Below are 15607 nucleotides of genomic sequence, written 5' to 3' on the forward strand. Positions count from 1 at the left end.
GATAACACGTGTAAATACAGCACACTGAGTTTTACTGGTGGTTTATTCCGCTAATGTGAAATACATGATAACGTTTTGTATGCCAGTTCATCTCCAGACATTCATAGTTCATGCATATATCCTCTTTGGTCTTTGTACAGCTGGCCCTCTATTGTGGCTTTATATTCTGTAGATAAACATAAGATAAAGGAAATAAAGAGGTTATTATGATGTTTTTGTTTTTTGGCTATGACTATATATTTCATATATATTCAGAGTAAAGTCTCCACATTTCGAAGATTAAAGTTGTGAATTTACAAGATAAAAACCTCACACATTTACCAAATGTGCACTTCATATTGAGAGGACTGAAGCCTATTCAGAAAATAAACATGATTTTTTTTCTCATATATTTACCACTTTAATCTGGTAAATTCAGAGTGTTTCTCTCTGAATATCCCCACCCCTGCCTCCGTCATGATTCTTGTGTTTTGACCTACAATGAGTCTAATGTGACGTTTACATTCTGATCTCTCCTCTGTCAACGTTTCCTCTGTGACGGCCTGAAATATCTCATTATTTATGTCACTAACTATCCCGTCGACTATTACTCAGAGAAACCGTGTGGCAAAAAAAAAGAAGCTAAATATGAAGCGCTGGTTTACCCTGATTTCATTTATGAAGACATAATACATTCTTGCCCCAAATAAGATCCTGGAGACGCGTCCTGTCTGAACCTGAACCTGAACCTTTTTCAACCACTCAAGTTAACAAGCTGCTGGATTTGAGCGCCGCGGTCCTCGTTTGGGATTAATTAGATCCCAAGCTGGAGGTCACATTCAGCACCTGAGGATATAAGAAAGAAAGACAAATAAAGGTCTCATGTTCATGACGCAACATACAGTCATCTCCCCGCTGCGGGTCTAGTAAAGGATTGTGTTCTCTTATATGGTGTCGGGGGTCCAGCGGTCGTTACCTGACGACCTGCAGCGTTAAAGGGGTTCAGGAGAGCGGCCTCTTCGTTATGTCCTGTTCGGCCAGGTAGTAGTTCAGGTATCCTCCCAGAGCCCCGACGGCCACCGCCGTCATGTGACTGGAGCAGCCGTCTGAGGGACGAGAACCAAAAGAGAAACGGGAACACGTTCAATACCAAAACCTCCTGAAAGCCAAAGTTCTGCATTCAAGTCAACCAGTATAACAGTAAAGAGTACAGAGTGGAAGAGAGACCGCAGAGGCTAAATGAGTGAATCTAATCATGCGTCCTGGTACATCTTCTCTTATATCAGACGTGTCACGGTACCTGGAAGGATCTTCTCCCTCCTCCTCACTCTCCTGTGCGGCTGCATCTGTTCCAGCAGCTCGTCTCCGATGATCTGAGAGATGATGCTCTCTGAGAAAACACACAGAAGATGAACTCTCCCTCCTCCTCCATCCAGTGAATGAAGTCTTCATCTGTTCAATCCTCTTTGATGAAACCCGTGTGATTTAAAAAAACAGTTTGGAGATCATTTCTGACACGATGAGGTCTGATGTAAACAGACAGGAAACTGACAAAGTTAAATGAGCCATCGATCAGTGAAAAGCTCCTTATAAGTAACGAGATGCCTGTGATGCTTTGTGATGCTTTTTAGCCAAACACTCACTGTCTCTCCCGAAGCAGCCCACTTCCTCGTCCTGCAGCCGGAGGACGTGCTGCAGCCAGTCAGCTTGGTAGAAGTCGGAGAAGCCGCTCAGCCCACAGATCAGGACTGTTGGGCCGAGCAGAGCAGCAGGTCAGGCCACCTGCACTCGCCTCCATCCTTTCATCACATTTACATGCATTCCTCCCGTCTGCACTTTTCTACACATCAGTGTCTCTTGAAAAGACACATTAAGGCAAATTGTTGCCTTACAATAAAGAAATGATCTAATTAAAGGAATTTCTGCTCACTTTATAGATTTGAAGAAGCATAAACTAAAGCAAAAAAAGACTTAAACTACTCAATTCTAAAACATTCATCTCCATTGACTTTAGTCTGCTGTGGTTGATTTAAATAATACAATTTGATCTAAAAGGGATTCAACGAATTTCTAGGAATTATTAGACAATATTATCTGATTTGTTTTCCAGCTTTTGCACAATTTATGAGAAAAAGTCTAAGTTAAAAAATGCTTTACAAAAATAATACTACAGCAAAGAGACACTAGATATAAAAGAAAATAAAGGAAATATAAAAAAGAATAATAATGTGTTTATGAACAGGTTCAACAAAACAGCAACTACTTAATAATCAAATCATAGTTTTACTAACCTTTTAATAAAAAATGCCAAATATTCTCTGAATCAAACGTCTCTAATGTGAAAATTGTGTTTTATATCATTCTAAACTGAATATCTTTTGGGTTTTCGACTGTTGGTCGGACTAAACTAAACATCTGAAGTGTGATTACGATTTACATTTTAAAAACAAAACTTTAAAGGAGTTTAAATGTTGGAAATCTGTTAAAATTTTTTTAAAGCATGAAAATCGCAAGAAGTGGAGAAACAAGTTTCTTAACTGACATAATATGCAAAACAAATGCAGTTTGAAATCAGTGAAGGATATTTATGAACCCATGTTGAAATAGAAACCACAAAGAGAGTCGGAGGAGAGCGAGGCGCTCCAGAACTCACTGTTCTCCATGAAGATGTCCACCGTCTGCTCGGTCAGACCGTCCCTCATGATGTCCTGGTTGGTCTTCATCATGTTGGAGCAGAAGATCTTCTGGTAGCTGCGCTCCGTCATGTTGGCTCGAGACGCCCGAGTGTCGCCCTTCAGCAGGTTGGTGCAGCCTCTCTGACACGGAACAAAGAGAGCTTATGTCCTCGCTTTGTTTTGGAATTAATATTCCTGCTCGCTGACCTCCTGACCTGAGATGTAACGCCACCCACGGGACAAATGTATGTATGCTGCATTCTCTCTCCTGACCACCAGGGGGCGACTCCTCTGGTTGTATAGAAGTCTATGCTTCATGTGTTAAAGCTGCATTCTCTCTCCTGACCACCAGGGGGTGACTCCTCTGGTTGTATAGAAGCATATGCTTCATGTGTTAAAGCTGCATTCTCTCTCCTGACCACCAGGGGGCGACTCCTCTGGTTGTATAGAAGTCTATGCTTCATGTGTTAAAGCTGCATTCTCTCTCCTGACCACCAGGGGGCGACTCCTCTGGTTGTATAGAAGCATATGCTTCATGTGTTTAAGCTGCATTCTCTCTCCTGACCACCAGGGGGCGACTCCTCTGGTTGTATAGAAGTCTATGCTTCATGTGTTAAAGCTGCATTCTCTCTCCTGACCACCAGGGGGCGACTCCTCTGGTTGTATAGAAGCATATGCTTCATGTGTTTAAGCTGCATTATCTCTCCTGACCACCAGGGGGTGACTCCTCTGGTTGTATAGAAGCATATGCTTCATGTGTTTAAGCTGCATTCTCTCTCCTGACCACCAGGGGGCGACTCCTCTGGTTGTATAGAAGCATATGCTTCATGTGTTTAAGCTGCATTCTCTCTCCTGACCACCAGGGACGACTCCTCTGGTTGTATAGAAGTACTGCATATGCTTCATGTGTTAAAGCTGCATTCTCTCTCCTGACCACCAGGGACGACTCCTCTGGTTGTATAGAAGTCTATGCTTCATGTGTTTAAGCTGCATTCTCTCTCCTGACCACCAGGGGGCGACTCCTCTGGTTGTATAGAAGCATATGCTTCATGTGTTTAAGCTGCATTATCTCTCCTGACCACCAGGAGGCGACTCCTCTCACCATGCGTCCGATCATGAAGTAGAGCAGCTGGTGGGACAGCGAGTAGTGAGGGCAGCCGGAGCGCGTCATGGTGTCCCTGCAGGGTTTGGTGACGATGCAGGGCGTCCCGTTCATCTTCCTGAGAAGAAACTCACAGTGAAACCAACCAGTCTTTTACTTTCTTTACTTTCTTTACTTGGTTTCAGTTTGTTTCGTCCTTCAAATTGTTCAAGATTTAATTTACACCGACAGAAGAACTTTACTTTGAACTAAATGGAGGAAAACTTTGTTTTGTATTAAAGTTGTTTACCTCGTGTTTTTTTCATGGAATATTATCTGTGAATCAACATGTACTTTTCCTTCTGAACCCAAAGAAGTTTCAGGCTGTTTTTTGTTTTGCTCCTTTGTCATTTTAATCTGTGGCTTTGATTCTCTCCAATATAAACGTTCTGCTCCTCTTTGGAAACAGCACAATCATGACTAGAAGTAGAGAGAACTAGAACATGTCTTTTGTGCAAAATAATACTAATAACAATAGCTATAATACCATAAATCATAAAAAAACTCAAGAAAATGTAATTTCTTTGATAATTACATTTAAATTGCTAAACAATGGAATCTATACCTACAAACATTTCCAAGTTGCCACAAGTGTTTCCATTGTTACGAAGAGAGTGAGAAATATTAAATGTGTTTTTTTGCGTTAACCACAACCCCATCGTGCGTCAGTGGCTCTTTTGATTCAAGTGTTTTGATCCAGACAGACTGTGACCTCCCCAGACGGGTCGTGAACACGTCGTACCAGGTTCCCAGCAGCAGGGTCAGACACTTGTCGCTGAGCTGCTCGTCGTAGCACTCCGTGGTCATGGTGGACGGATACACCAGGCTGCGGTCCGTGGAGCTCCACTCCTGAGGAATCAGCCAGAAGCTCCACGACAGCAGCGGCTCGAACTCTGAGCGCGGACGGAGAAACCGTGAGGATCTCATGAAGTACGGTCAGTGCAGGAAGAAGCATCGCATTACATTTCATTTAGCTGACGCTTTTATCCAAAGAGACTTGCAATAAGTGCATCAACCATGAGGACAAACTCACAACAGTTTCTTCAAGAAAGCAGAACTACACAGTGCTATCAGTAAGAGACATTTAAGTGCTGCTTTCTTTATTCTAGGTATAGTTGGAAAAGTGTTTTTAGCTTGATGGAAGATGTAGAGACTTCCTGAAGTCAATGTGGAGCTCATTCCCATTGACTTCAGATATATCAGACATTCAGATCCTTTACTGCAGTCAAAGTACTAATGCCACACTGAAAATACCCCCCCAGTACATACAACTCAAGTAAACCACAGGACTTCTGGGTAATGGCGCCCCCTCACCTCTGTAGTATTTGGGGTCGTTCTGCTGCAGGGCGGCGACGGCCTTCTCGAAGCTCAGGTCCAGACGCTTGACCAGAGCCACGGCGCTGGTTCTCTGGGCCCAGCTGACCGGGTCGCTGTGAGGCCACGTCCGCACCGCCTCCTTCAGCTCCGCTGAGCGCAGAACCAGGAGCACAGAATCAGGATCACAGGAAACGACTTCTTCACTCAAATAGAGGGAATTTAAGTGAGCGGTTCTCCGGGTGATTCTCCTACTCTTCCTCTAGCGCCACCATGAGGTTCAGACTGAAATATCTACCACATGAGATGGATTGACACCACACATTCTGCAGACATTCATGTTCCCCAGAGGATGACTCCTGGTGACTTTTCCTCTAGCGCCATCATCAGGTCAACATGTTAATGTCTCAAAAAATGTTGGCTTCTGACCTGCAGAAATACAGACGTTCTATCAGCCTCAGCAGGGCTTCGTCTCAATGAAATGATCATCAGACAACAACATGTGAAATGTGCAGAAATTCATGATCCCCAGAAGATGAATCCATGGTGACTTTTCCTCTAGCGCCACCATGAGGTTCACGACTGGTTCAGACTGAAATATCTCCACAACTCTGTGCTACCCATTAGTACCCGTTGCACTGTTGTTGTCGCTGATTGTTGTTTGTTGTTTGTCTCTCTGACTCTCATGTGTTTGCACCTTCCACCAAGAAAACGTCTGTGTAAACGTTCCTGGCAAATAAACGTTTTTTGATTCCGATTCTGATTCTGATGGAGTGACACAGACATTTTGTGCAGAAATTCCTGATCCCCAGGGGAATAGGAAAAGTCAGAGGATCACCAAAGTCCCCAGGATTATATGATCAAATAAATACAATAATATGCATTTTTAGTAATAGCGGCATTTGGAGAAAACTAATATAAAAAGCATTCAGTGTCCCACTAAACCGTAACAACTAAAATAAGGGTCTGTTTGGTTTGAGCTTTAACTTTTAACAATAAGTAATTTCCCTTTCAAACTTCCCATAATATTCAGGGTCGATCATGTCACCATGACTATAGTTTTATTATGATTATAGTGAACTCTTTATCTGAACCCGAGACAAAAACAAGCAGCTATTCTGCAGACGTCTCCTGCGGCGGCCACGTACCCTGCAGCATGAGGAACCCGACCACCCCGTCCAGGTTGATGTGCTCGTGCTGCCGCTCCAGGAAGGATGCTCCCCGCGAGAGGCTGCTCAGGATGTCATCGATCACCTCCCCCCGCGACCCGGACAGCACTGCGGCAAACAGAGCCAGCGCTGCGGCCAGCTGGAGCCCCGCGGCCCGCATGTCTGTGTCTGGAGGCTCCGGGACATAAAAGCAGGGAGGAGAGGAGAGGAAGGAGGAGGAGGAGGAGGAGGAGGAGGAGGGGGAGGAAGAGGACAAGCTGCGTCTCCTCTACAAGGGGAGGAGGAGAGGCTCATGACGTCACAAAGACTGTCGTTACGAAACCTAAACTTTTATTTTATTTTACTCTTTTATTTCTGGTTGAAATCATCAGTCCTGCAGGTTTTTGCACGAATACTATGCACGAATAATATCTTATAAATAATAATATTAATATATGGTCCTTTTTTAAATGTTGTGGTGACAGTAACTCACAAATCATGCAAATAAAATAATAATGAACAAGTACATAACATGAAACGTGTTGTGGGGTTTATTATCTGATGAAAGAAAGGAAGAGTGAGAAAGTTCATTGTGTTTCTTAAATCAGACATTTTTTCATATTTGTTTCAATATGTTTGACAACCAGATGAGATATATCTTTGTGTTGATTATTCCTGTTGAGATCAAAGAAACCAAACAACTTTTTTACATTTGAGACCAAAGAAAAGTGCAAATACTGGAAATAATAAAGGCAAATTGAACATTTCAATATAGAAGTTTTATTTGTCACATATTCAACATGCATTGTGCAGTAAAATGCTTTGTACAGTGCTTCAATACCACAATATATGCAATATAAAACAACAAAGTACACTATAAAAAACACAAGTACAATCAATGGGTTCAGCTAATTCTGTCAGAAAATGACAAGCAGAGTCAAATCTGTGAATTAATTTAAAGGAAACCTCTTATTTCATTATTGATTACATACAACACCATTCCACTGTTGTTTGTTTGATTGGTTACATCTTTGCACTATTGTTTTGTTAGTTAATTTAATATTATTATATTCTATTGTTGTATATGTTGTGCATATTTAATATTACTTTACTTGTATGTATAAATGCTGCTGTAACGAAACAATTTCCCCTTGCGGGATTACTAAAGTATATATTTCGCTATCTATCTATCTCTTTATTTGTTTGTTTATTTATTTATCTATGTATCTATTTATCTATGTTTGTGTCTTCTTGTCTATCTATTTTGTGTTTGTTTGTGCAGTGACTACCTGTGTCGTACTTGAATGTGCGATTAAAGTCCGCGGCCCCTTTAAATCTGAAGCCCCGCCTCCTCCGCTGAGCCTCGTCATCGCTCATCACAAACAAACATGGCGTCGCGCTTCGCCGGCGCGGCTTCTTTGGCCGTGTTTGTGGTGATTTCGTCCGTTTTAATCGCCCTCTGGGCCACCGGTTCGGGTGCGACGTGTCCGGCCGCGTGTCTGGCCGCGGTGACCGGGCTGGTGACGCTGGTGTCGCTGTGGCTGCGGCGGCGGGACGACGGGACCGACCGGCGGGTGTGCGTGCTGGTGCTCGGGGATTTGGGTCGCAGCCCTCGGATGCAGTACCACGCGCTGTCCCTCAGCAAACACGGATACCACGTGACTTTTGTCGGGTTTCTAGGTGAGAATGAGGTTTAATACGTCATTCATTCATTCACCTGGTTCCCTTACGTCACTGCGTCCCCCAAACATCTCCACCTGGGGCTCGCAGTCAATACACGTTAAAGCGAAAAAAGTACACAAACAAGTACCTTAAAATACATATATTATAGTACTAAATACACTGCGAGTGTCTACCGGTGTTGGAGGAAGTGTGCAGATCCTTTAGTGGATTAAAAGTACTAATACCACACTGTATAAGTACTCTGATACTGATACCATACTGCTAAAAATACTCAAGTATTTATACCACTGTTACAGTAAAAGTACTAGTACCACAGTGTAACAATACACTCTTACAATAAATTACTAGTATTTCCAGTGTTGGGGTAACGAGTTACAAAGTAACGGATTACAGTAACGTCATTACTTGTATAGGTAACGAAGTAAAGTAACGCATTACACTCAACATGTTGTAACTTCACTACTTTACTAGACCTCAGTAACGCGCGTTCCTGCGTTACTCAAGACATGTGTACCAGTCCGAAAAGTTCTCTTTTAGTGGCGCGTGAGTCACACGACACTTCCTGATGAACAACCTGTCACAGGTACGTCCCAAGTCTCTACACCGCATCCCCGCTTCCCTCAAACAAGAGAAGACGCGAGGAAACATGTTTTAATAGACATGAGACGTCCTTTCCTCTGAAGCGTCACGTGAAGCGACGTCGGTTTCTGATGACTGACCGACTGACAGCGGATCACATCTGATCACATCTGATCACATGTGATCACATCTGATCAGCTGTCAGTCGCTTTAACAGCTGGCGGAGGTTTGTCCGGAGAGTTTTTAGCGAACGTTCCAATAAAAATGCACTTAAAATAGTTGATTTAATGGTGTTAAACTACTACTCACATTAATAAAGACACAGTTATCATGATGTCAGAGTGGAGATGTTTTCTCTGTCGTCTGTTACCGTTTAATAATCTGCATTGAGTATTTATATACTGTGATGTGTCCTGCTTATACGCGCAGGATCCATTCTACTGGCGGAATGAGTCTGATTGTGACATCATTATAAAATAACCCTCAATATAAATATAGTTTCCCTTCATTAAGTGTTGTAAAAAGTGTTTCCTCTCTCCAGCTCTCTGATTTTAATGACATACATAATACAAGTTATTGAGGGAAACAACAGACACAATCTTAGAAGACAGTAGTTTGTGGTCCTTTTGTGGTTCAGACCTACAATGAACATATTTGAACCAGATGGTGAATAATTTAACAGATTTAATATGAAACTTGAGTTTAATCTGTGATCGTCTTCCCTCTAGTATGAAACTCCAGCGATCAGTCCGCTCAGCTGCAGCGTCCAATCACCAAAAGTACCATTTATGTTTCTATCTTTCTTAAACCACTACAATGATTCCTATAACAAGCTGGTTTTGTTCTTAGGAGTCGGCCCCGTTTGGTTTAGTGGGTCTCATGTTTCCAAAAGCCTGTTTTAATGTGTTATGCTGTTTGACCTGAATGTCCCCACCATACACAGCCTCTTGCATCCTGTTGTTTGTGGATTCTAAAGTGAGGCATATTTCTTTGGTCAGACAGTGTGAACAGGGTTAATGTTCCTTCAAGTTAATGGCTGAGTTTTATATGCCATTTAGTTTTACATGTTTACAATTACAATACACTCTGTGGAAAGGCTAAGAGATGCCCTTTATTGAACATTGAACATAAAGTGATGAAAGGGCCGTGATGTTTGTCCAGGTATCTTTGCGGTTAATTTGGACATTTGCTTAAAAAAAAAAAAAAAAAGGAAAGTAAAGTAACTAGTAGTGAAGTTACTTTTCAAATGCAGTAACTAGTAAAGTAATCTAGTTACAATTTTCAGATGTAACTAGTAACTTGTAACTAGTTACTTTTTCTGAGGAACTACCCCAACACTGAGTATTTCAATGTAAACATAATCTGTTACAATAAAAGTACTAAGGGCACACGGTACAAATACTCTGTTGCAATAAAAGTAACAACACCACAGTGTTAAAATACTTTGTTAGGGTAAGTACTATTACCACACAGTAAGAATACTGCAGTAAAATGTTTTTTTAATTACAAGTATCAGTATAATCAATCAAATGTAGTATAAACTGTGACTGTTGTAGTATTGTATATTATATCATGAGAGTATTATTACTCGTGTATTAGTGTAAAAGCAGGATTTTACTGTAGTTTGTTGAACTATCAACTCATTATTATTTTCCTTCTGGATTAATCTGATGATGATTTCTGGTTTGTTTAAAAATAGTGAAAATAATCTGGAATAATAAAACCTAATATTTCTGATATTTTCTCACTTCAGATACGAAACCTCACCAAGACGTTCTGAGAGCAGAGAACATTCAGATGGAGCCAATGACAGAAGTGAAAGGAGTTCAAGGTAACTGGAGCCACGTTGTTGTACTGCCGGAAGTATTCAGATACTTTACTGCAGTAAAAGTACTTATACTACACTGGGAAAATACTTCAAATTTCCTTTAAGCACAATATACAAAATGTACCTCTGAAAAGTAGAACAGTAAAAAGTACAGGATGTAGTGGAGAAGTAGAAATGATAATACTCAAGTAAATGTACTATGTTCTCTCTTTTCCCTGAGTGTGTTGTTGTTTTCTTCAGTTGGACCAAAGCTCTTGTCGTACGTGACGAAGGTGATCCTCCAGAGTCTGCAGCTGCTTCATGTGCTGCTGAAGATGGAGACTCAGTCTCATATACTGATGCAGGTACTTATACCCTAATACAGGTACTTATACACTGATGTCGGTGTACTTTCTGTATATACGAGCGTCACGTTAAAGAGACTTAATCTGTCCGATGGTGTTGCTCGTTACCCAGAATCCCCCTGGGCTGCCCAGCATCGCGGTGACGTGGCTCGTGTGCGTCCTGCGCCGCAGCCGCTTCGTCATCGACTGGCACAACTACGGCTTCACCGTCATGGCGCTGAGCCTCGGCCGCACGCACCCGCTGGTCCGGCTGGCCGAGTGGTGAGAGGCCGGCGCTTCGTCCAGTAGATTATTTTTTAATTAAGTAGATCCGGTAGATTCATCAGATACACTAGATTAATCAGATACAGTAGATTCGGTAGATTATTTAGAGCCAGTAGATTCATTAGCTCCAGTAGATCCATCAGTGATCGGTTTGACGGCCACCTAAACGTCAGAGCGTTTCGCTCTTCTTCCTCCAGGTACGAGCGCTTCTTCGGCCCTCTGGCCGCTCGCCACCTGTGCGTCACCATGGCGATGAAGGACGACCTGCAGAACAACTGGGGCATCGGGTGAGTTTGTTCTTTGGTCCACTTTGGAAAAAGGAAAAGAAAGATTCAAAGCACATTGAAGGAGGGAGACAAATGACCAGTATGAAAGTGAGGCTTTGAATAAATCAGCACTGACGAGGATTTTTTTGTATGATGAGATTTTTGTAGTAAATGTCTCGGTGGTGGTGATGATGATGATGATGATGATGATGATGAAGGGTGAGTTTCTTCTCGACTCGTTATGTTTTTATACAACGGGAATAAAGTTCTGCAGACAAAAAAAGTTATAAATTCTAAGTCTCCAATTTATTTATTTTTTAATCCAAAGCAAAACGCTGAGCATCTGACGACCTGTATTTTTTTATGCAGCACTTAATAGACTCGTCAGAAAATGTCCCGATGGTGCGATTAGCAGTAAATGTCTCGATGGTGCCGTCGGCGCTGTAATAAAGTCAGAGTGGACCGGCCCGGACACGAGCTGGGAGATAACAACCTCTACCGGCGGTTTCCAGGGCGACCACGCTGTACGACCGGCCGGCCGCCGTCTTCAGAGAGACGCCGCTGAAGCTGCAGCACGAGCTCTTCGTCCGGCTGGCAGACGCTCACCCTCAGTTCCAGAGCAGCGGGTGAGGAAACACAACTTTGTATTGTTGGAATAATTCTAATAATAGACTTGTGTGGGTCTGTCATTAAAAACACAACTCTGCTGAACGCTGCGCCGCAGAGCTTTTGTCTCCCCCCGGTGGCGGTGAGAGTAATGACATTTGGGTAAAATCGTTCAAGAGCGTTGACGCCCTGAACACAGAGCTTTCCCTGTCCGTGGTCGGCCTCCGTACGACGGCTTATTACAGCCATTTAGGGTCAAACTATATATGCACAGAGCAGGTAATACTCAGAAAGAAACCCTTTGAAGAAAAAAAACTCAAATGTACGAGAAAAATAAATGAATACAGATGATGCAGAAATGACGGGGAAAGTAGAAGACGACCAGCTGGTCCCTGTCAGGGTGACGGGAAACAACATAATGCTTGATGTGTTGAACTAAGGATTGTGGGTAATTGTGCCCAGTATAATGTCTTTTGCACTTTCTTTTTTCTCATAAATCTGTGAGTTTAACTTCACTCTAAAATGTGTTTCTGGCCGATGTAAGACTTAATACTCCAGTTATGTTCTTGTAAATTTGTGACTTTTGTTGTTGTGGTATTGCCACTTAAATGTGATATTTCTGTCCCTGAATATCCTCCATCTGTACGCCGTCATACGTGTGTGTGTGTATATATATATATATATATATATATATATATATATATATATATATATATATATATATATATATATATATATAAAAATGTAGCGAATGTTCATTTCCATATAAAAGCCCAGGTTTAAAGCCACAGAGCTTTCTTTAAAACTTTACTCTAAAGAAACGTGTTCTAAAAGTTTTACAACACTTTGTTCATTGAGAGATAAAGTCAGACTCACCTGTTGTGTTTTCACAGGCCGGAGGAGGAAGAGGAGGAAGAGGAGAAGAAGGTGGAGAAGACGGTTTTCTCCGTTTGTGACCTCTCTGATGAAACGGTGACCTTGAGGCCGCAGCGACCGGCGCTGCTGCTCAGCAGCACGAGCTGGACAGGTGGGAGAGGAGAGGAGGAGAGAGGAGGAGAGGAGGAGAGGAGAGGAGGAGAGGAGAGGAGAGGAGAGAGGAGAGGAGAGAGGAGAGGAGAAGAGGAGGAGGAGAGGAGGAGAGGAGGAGAGGAGGAGAGGAGAGGAGGAGAGGAGGAGAGGAGGAGAGGAGGAGAGAGGAGGAGAGAGGAGGAGAGGAGGAGAGGAGGAGAGAGGAGGATAGAGGAGAGGAGGAGGATAGAGGAGAGGAGGAGAGAGGAGGAGAGGAGGAGAGGAGGAGAGAGGAGGATAGAGGAGAGGAGGAGGATAGAGGAGAGGAGGAGAGAGAAGGAGAGGAGGAGAGGAGGAGAGAGGAGGATAGAGGAGAGGAGGAGGATAGAGGAGGATAGAGGAGAGGAGGAGGATAGAGGAGAGGAGGATAGAGGAGGAGAGGAGGAGGTTACTGCGACTGAACTTTGAAAGTCAAGTCAATACAATCTGCTGGTATTTGTCTCTTTTATGTGAACGTTCTCTTAAATGTTCTCTTGAATCTCAAAGGGACAATCCTGGACGAATGAAGATTAATTAAAAACATTTATATGCACCAATAAAGATAATAAAGGGAATAAAAATCAACTATTTAGAAGATTGATATATTGTTGAAGTATTATTTTTTTTTTATGCAAAAATGTCAGAAAATTCAATTCAGTTTATTTTATACAGCCCAACATCACAAATACAAGTTTGCCTCGGAGGGCTTTACAATCTGTCACGTTTTATATCCTATTAAAGTGAACGTTTGGGACAAAACTAGATATTTATAGACGTGATATTGTCTTTGACATCTTTGACTTTATTTATTTTTACATTTTAAAAACCAAACCCTAGTAAACTATGGTCATTTAGAGTCAAACAGACCATAAGGCAGGGATGCTTTAGGGCGGGGCTACGAGGTGATTGACAGGTCGACACCAGGCGTTTTCTTCTAGTTAATCTGACGTGAATCAGCCGTTTCACACTTCCTGTATCTTCTCTCCACAGAGGATGAAGACTTCTCCGTCCTCTTGGAGGCTCTCGAAGGTACGAGGGGACTTTATTTTTTATAAAATGCTCTTTTTAAAAACATGGCGCCGTGTCTTTTCTCACCGGCGTGTTTGTTCTCAACAGAGTACGAAGGTTTCATCACCGGAGGAGCTGCTCTGCCGCCTTTAGTCTGTGTGATCACAGGCGAGTCTGCTGCCGCCCACCTGCCCACGCGCCTCACTTCAGTGTGTGTATAATGTGTGTGTGTGTGTGTATAATGTGTGTGTGCGTGCAGGTAAAGGTCCTCAGAAGGACCACTACAGGAAGCTGATTGACTCTCTGCATCTGGAGCATGTGGAGATCTGCACTCCCTGGCTGGAGGCCGAAGACTACCCCGTCTTATTGGGTAAGAAGAGGATTTAAAAAATAACATGTATGTATTGTGTGTATAACACGTGTATATAATGTGTGTGTGTATTGTGTGTTCAGGCTCAGCAGACCTGGGTGTTTGTCTCCACAAGTCGACCAGCGGTCTGGATCTCCCCATGAAGGTGGTCGACATGTTCGGCTGCTGCCTGCCCGTCTGTGCCATCCACTTTAACTGGTACACACACACGTACACACACACGTACACACACACACACACACACACACACACACACACACATTTCCTGTCGTTTCGTGGCTCTTGGAAACGTATGCGTCTTTCTCCTCCTCAGTTTACGCGAGCTGGTGAAACACGAGGAGAACGGGCTGATCTTCTCAGACTCTCGGGAGCTCGCCGAGCAGCTGAAGGTGAGAGGAGACGCCTGAGAGGGAGGAAGGCTTTCGCTGAACCGGTTCACTGCTTTTGTTCCGTGGAACGTGTCGAGCCGTGAGTTTGATCCTCGCGTCCGTGTGTCTCTGTGCGTTTCCCAGTCCCTCCTCTCCGAGTTTCCCAGTGCAGACGGCCGACTGGGAGCGTTCAGGAGGAACCTCCGCACCAGCAGGGGGCAGCGCTGGGAGGACAACTGGGACCAGAACGTCCTGCCTCTGATGGCGGCGGCGCCCTGACAGGACGCCACAGCGGAGCCATCAACATGTTGTTCCATTGTGGCGACAGCGGTGGAATATTTGGGATGAAAGACTCTGAAAGAAGATTCAAGTGTTTTTAACTTGGAGACGATGAAATCAGCAGAAACAAACGGCAACATTATAAACATGTTTATTATTAGATAATAATAATAAAAGCATTTGTTAGCACTTTAATATGAAGTTTGACTAACTTTTATTTCATTCTTCAATCGTTTTTTTTTATTGAGATTAATACATTTAACTTTATTTAACATTCATTAGCAGTCAACTCTATGCAGGTACTGGAGTCTAAAGCGAGAATAAATCTTTATTCAAATTAATAACGACCCCTTGGTCGTACATTTTACCCACAAATCTAGTGGAAGCACACCTGTGAGGACGGGACCGTCCGGAACAAGTAACGTGTAGTTTTACTCCACTATGTGTGTTTGTCTGGCTTCCTTTAAAAGTGGCCGTATATCTGTGCGTCATGTTTATTGACGGTGACGTTACACGGTGGCCATGAATTAAACTCTTCATCTTCATCTGTGTGCCTTCATAAACTCACCGCGTGGAATATTTTATATTAAGTCCAGAGTCCACGACCTGTTGACTCCATAGAGGATGAAACTGTGACGCGGTACCATGTGTTCACTGGTTATTAACCAGTCCACACAAACCAGTCCACACAAACCAGTCCCCGCTGTG

General features: G+C 43.0%; 2 protein-coding genes across 2 annotated transcripts; one reads left to right on the plus strand and one right to left on the minus strand.

The window, feature by feature from the left end:
• Positions 1-691: 691 nt before the first annotated feature.
• cUnh16orf89 (chromosome Un C16orf89 homolog) lies at positions 692-6438 on the minus strand (the record flags this gene model as incomplete). The annotated part of the gene is made up of 9 exons (XM_079233110.1): positions 692-825; positions 956-1085; positions 1280-1369; positions 1623-1727; positions 2633-2795; positions 3757-3874; positions 4538-4688; positions 5110-5262; positions 6258-6438. The coding sequence occupies 8 exons, from the start codon at positions 6436-6438 to the stop codon at positions 982-984; spliced, it is 1065 nt and encodes a 354-aa protein (XP_079089236.1). The 3' UTR covers positions 692-825; positions 956-981.
• Positions 6439-7645: 1207 nt separating this feature from the next.
• Positions 7646-15083, plus strand: alg1 (ALG1 chitobiosyldiphosphodolichol beta-mannosyltransferase; the record flags this gene model as incomplete). The annotated part of the gene is made up of 13 exons (XM_079232587.1): positions 7646-7937; positions 10273-10350; positions 10588-10691; positions 10804-10952; positions 11153-11242; positions 11734-11847; positions 12721-12854; positions 13865-13903; positions 13991-14050; positions 14142-14252; positions 14336-14450; positions 14566-14641; positions 14765-15083. 13 exons carry the CDS (start codon positions 7646-7648, stop codon positions 14897-14899), a joined length of 1497 nt encoding a protein of 498 aa, XP_079088713.1. The 3' UTR covers positions 14900-15083.
• Between the last annotated feature and the right edge of the window lie 524 nt (positions 15084-15607).

This window comes from Taurulus bubalis, assembly GCF_910589615.1.
Source record: "Taurulus bubalis genome assembly, chromosome: 17".
Classification (NCBI taxonomy): Eukaryota; Metazoa; Chordata; class Actinopteri; order Perciformes; family Cottidae; genus Taurulus; species Taurulus bubalis.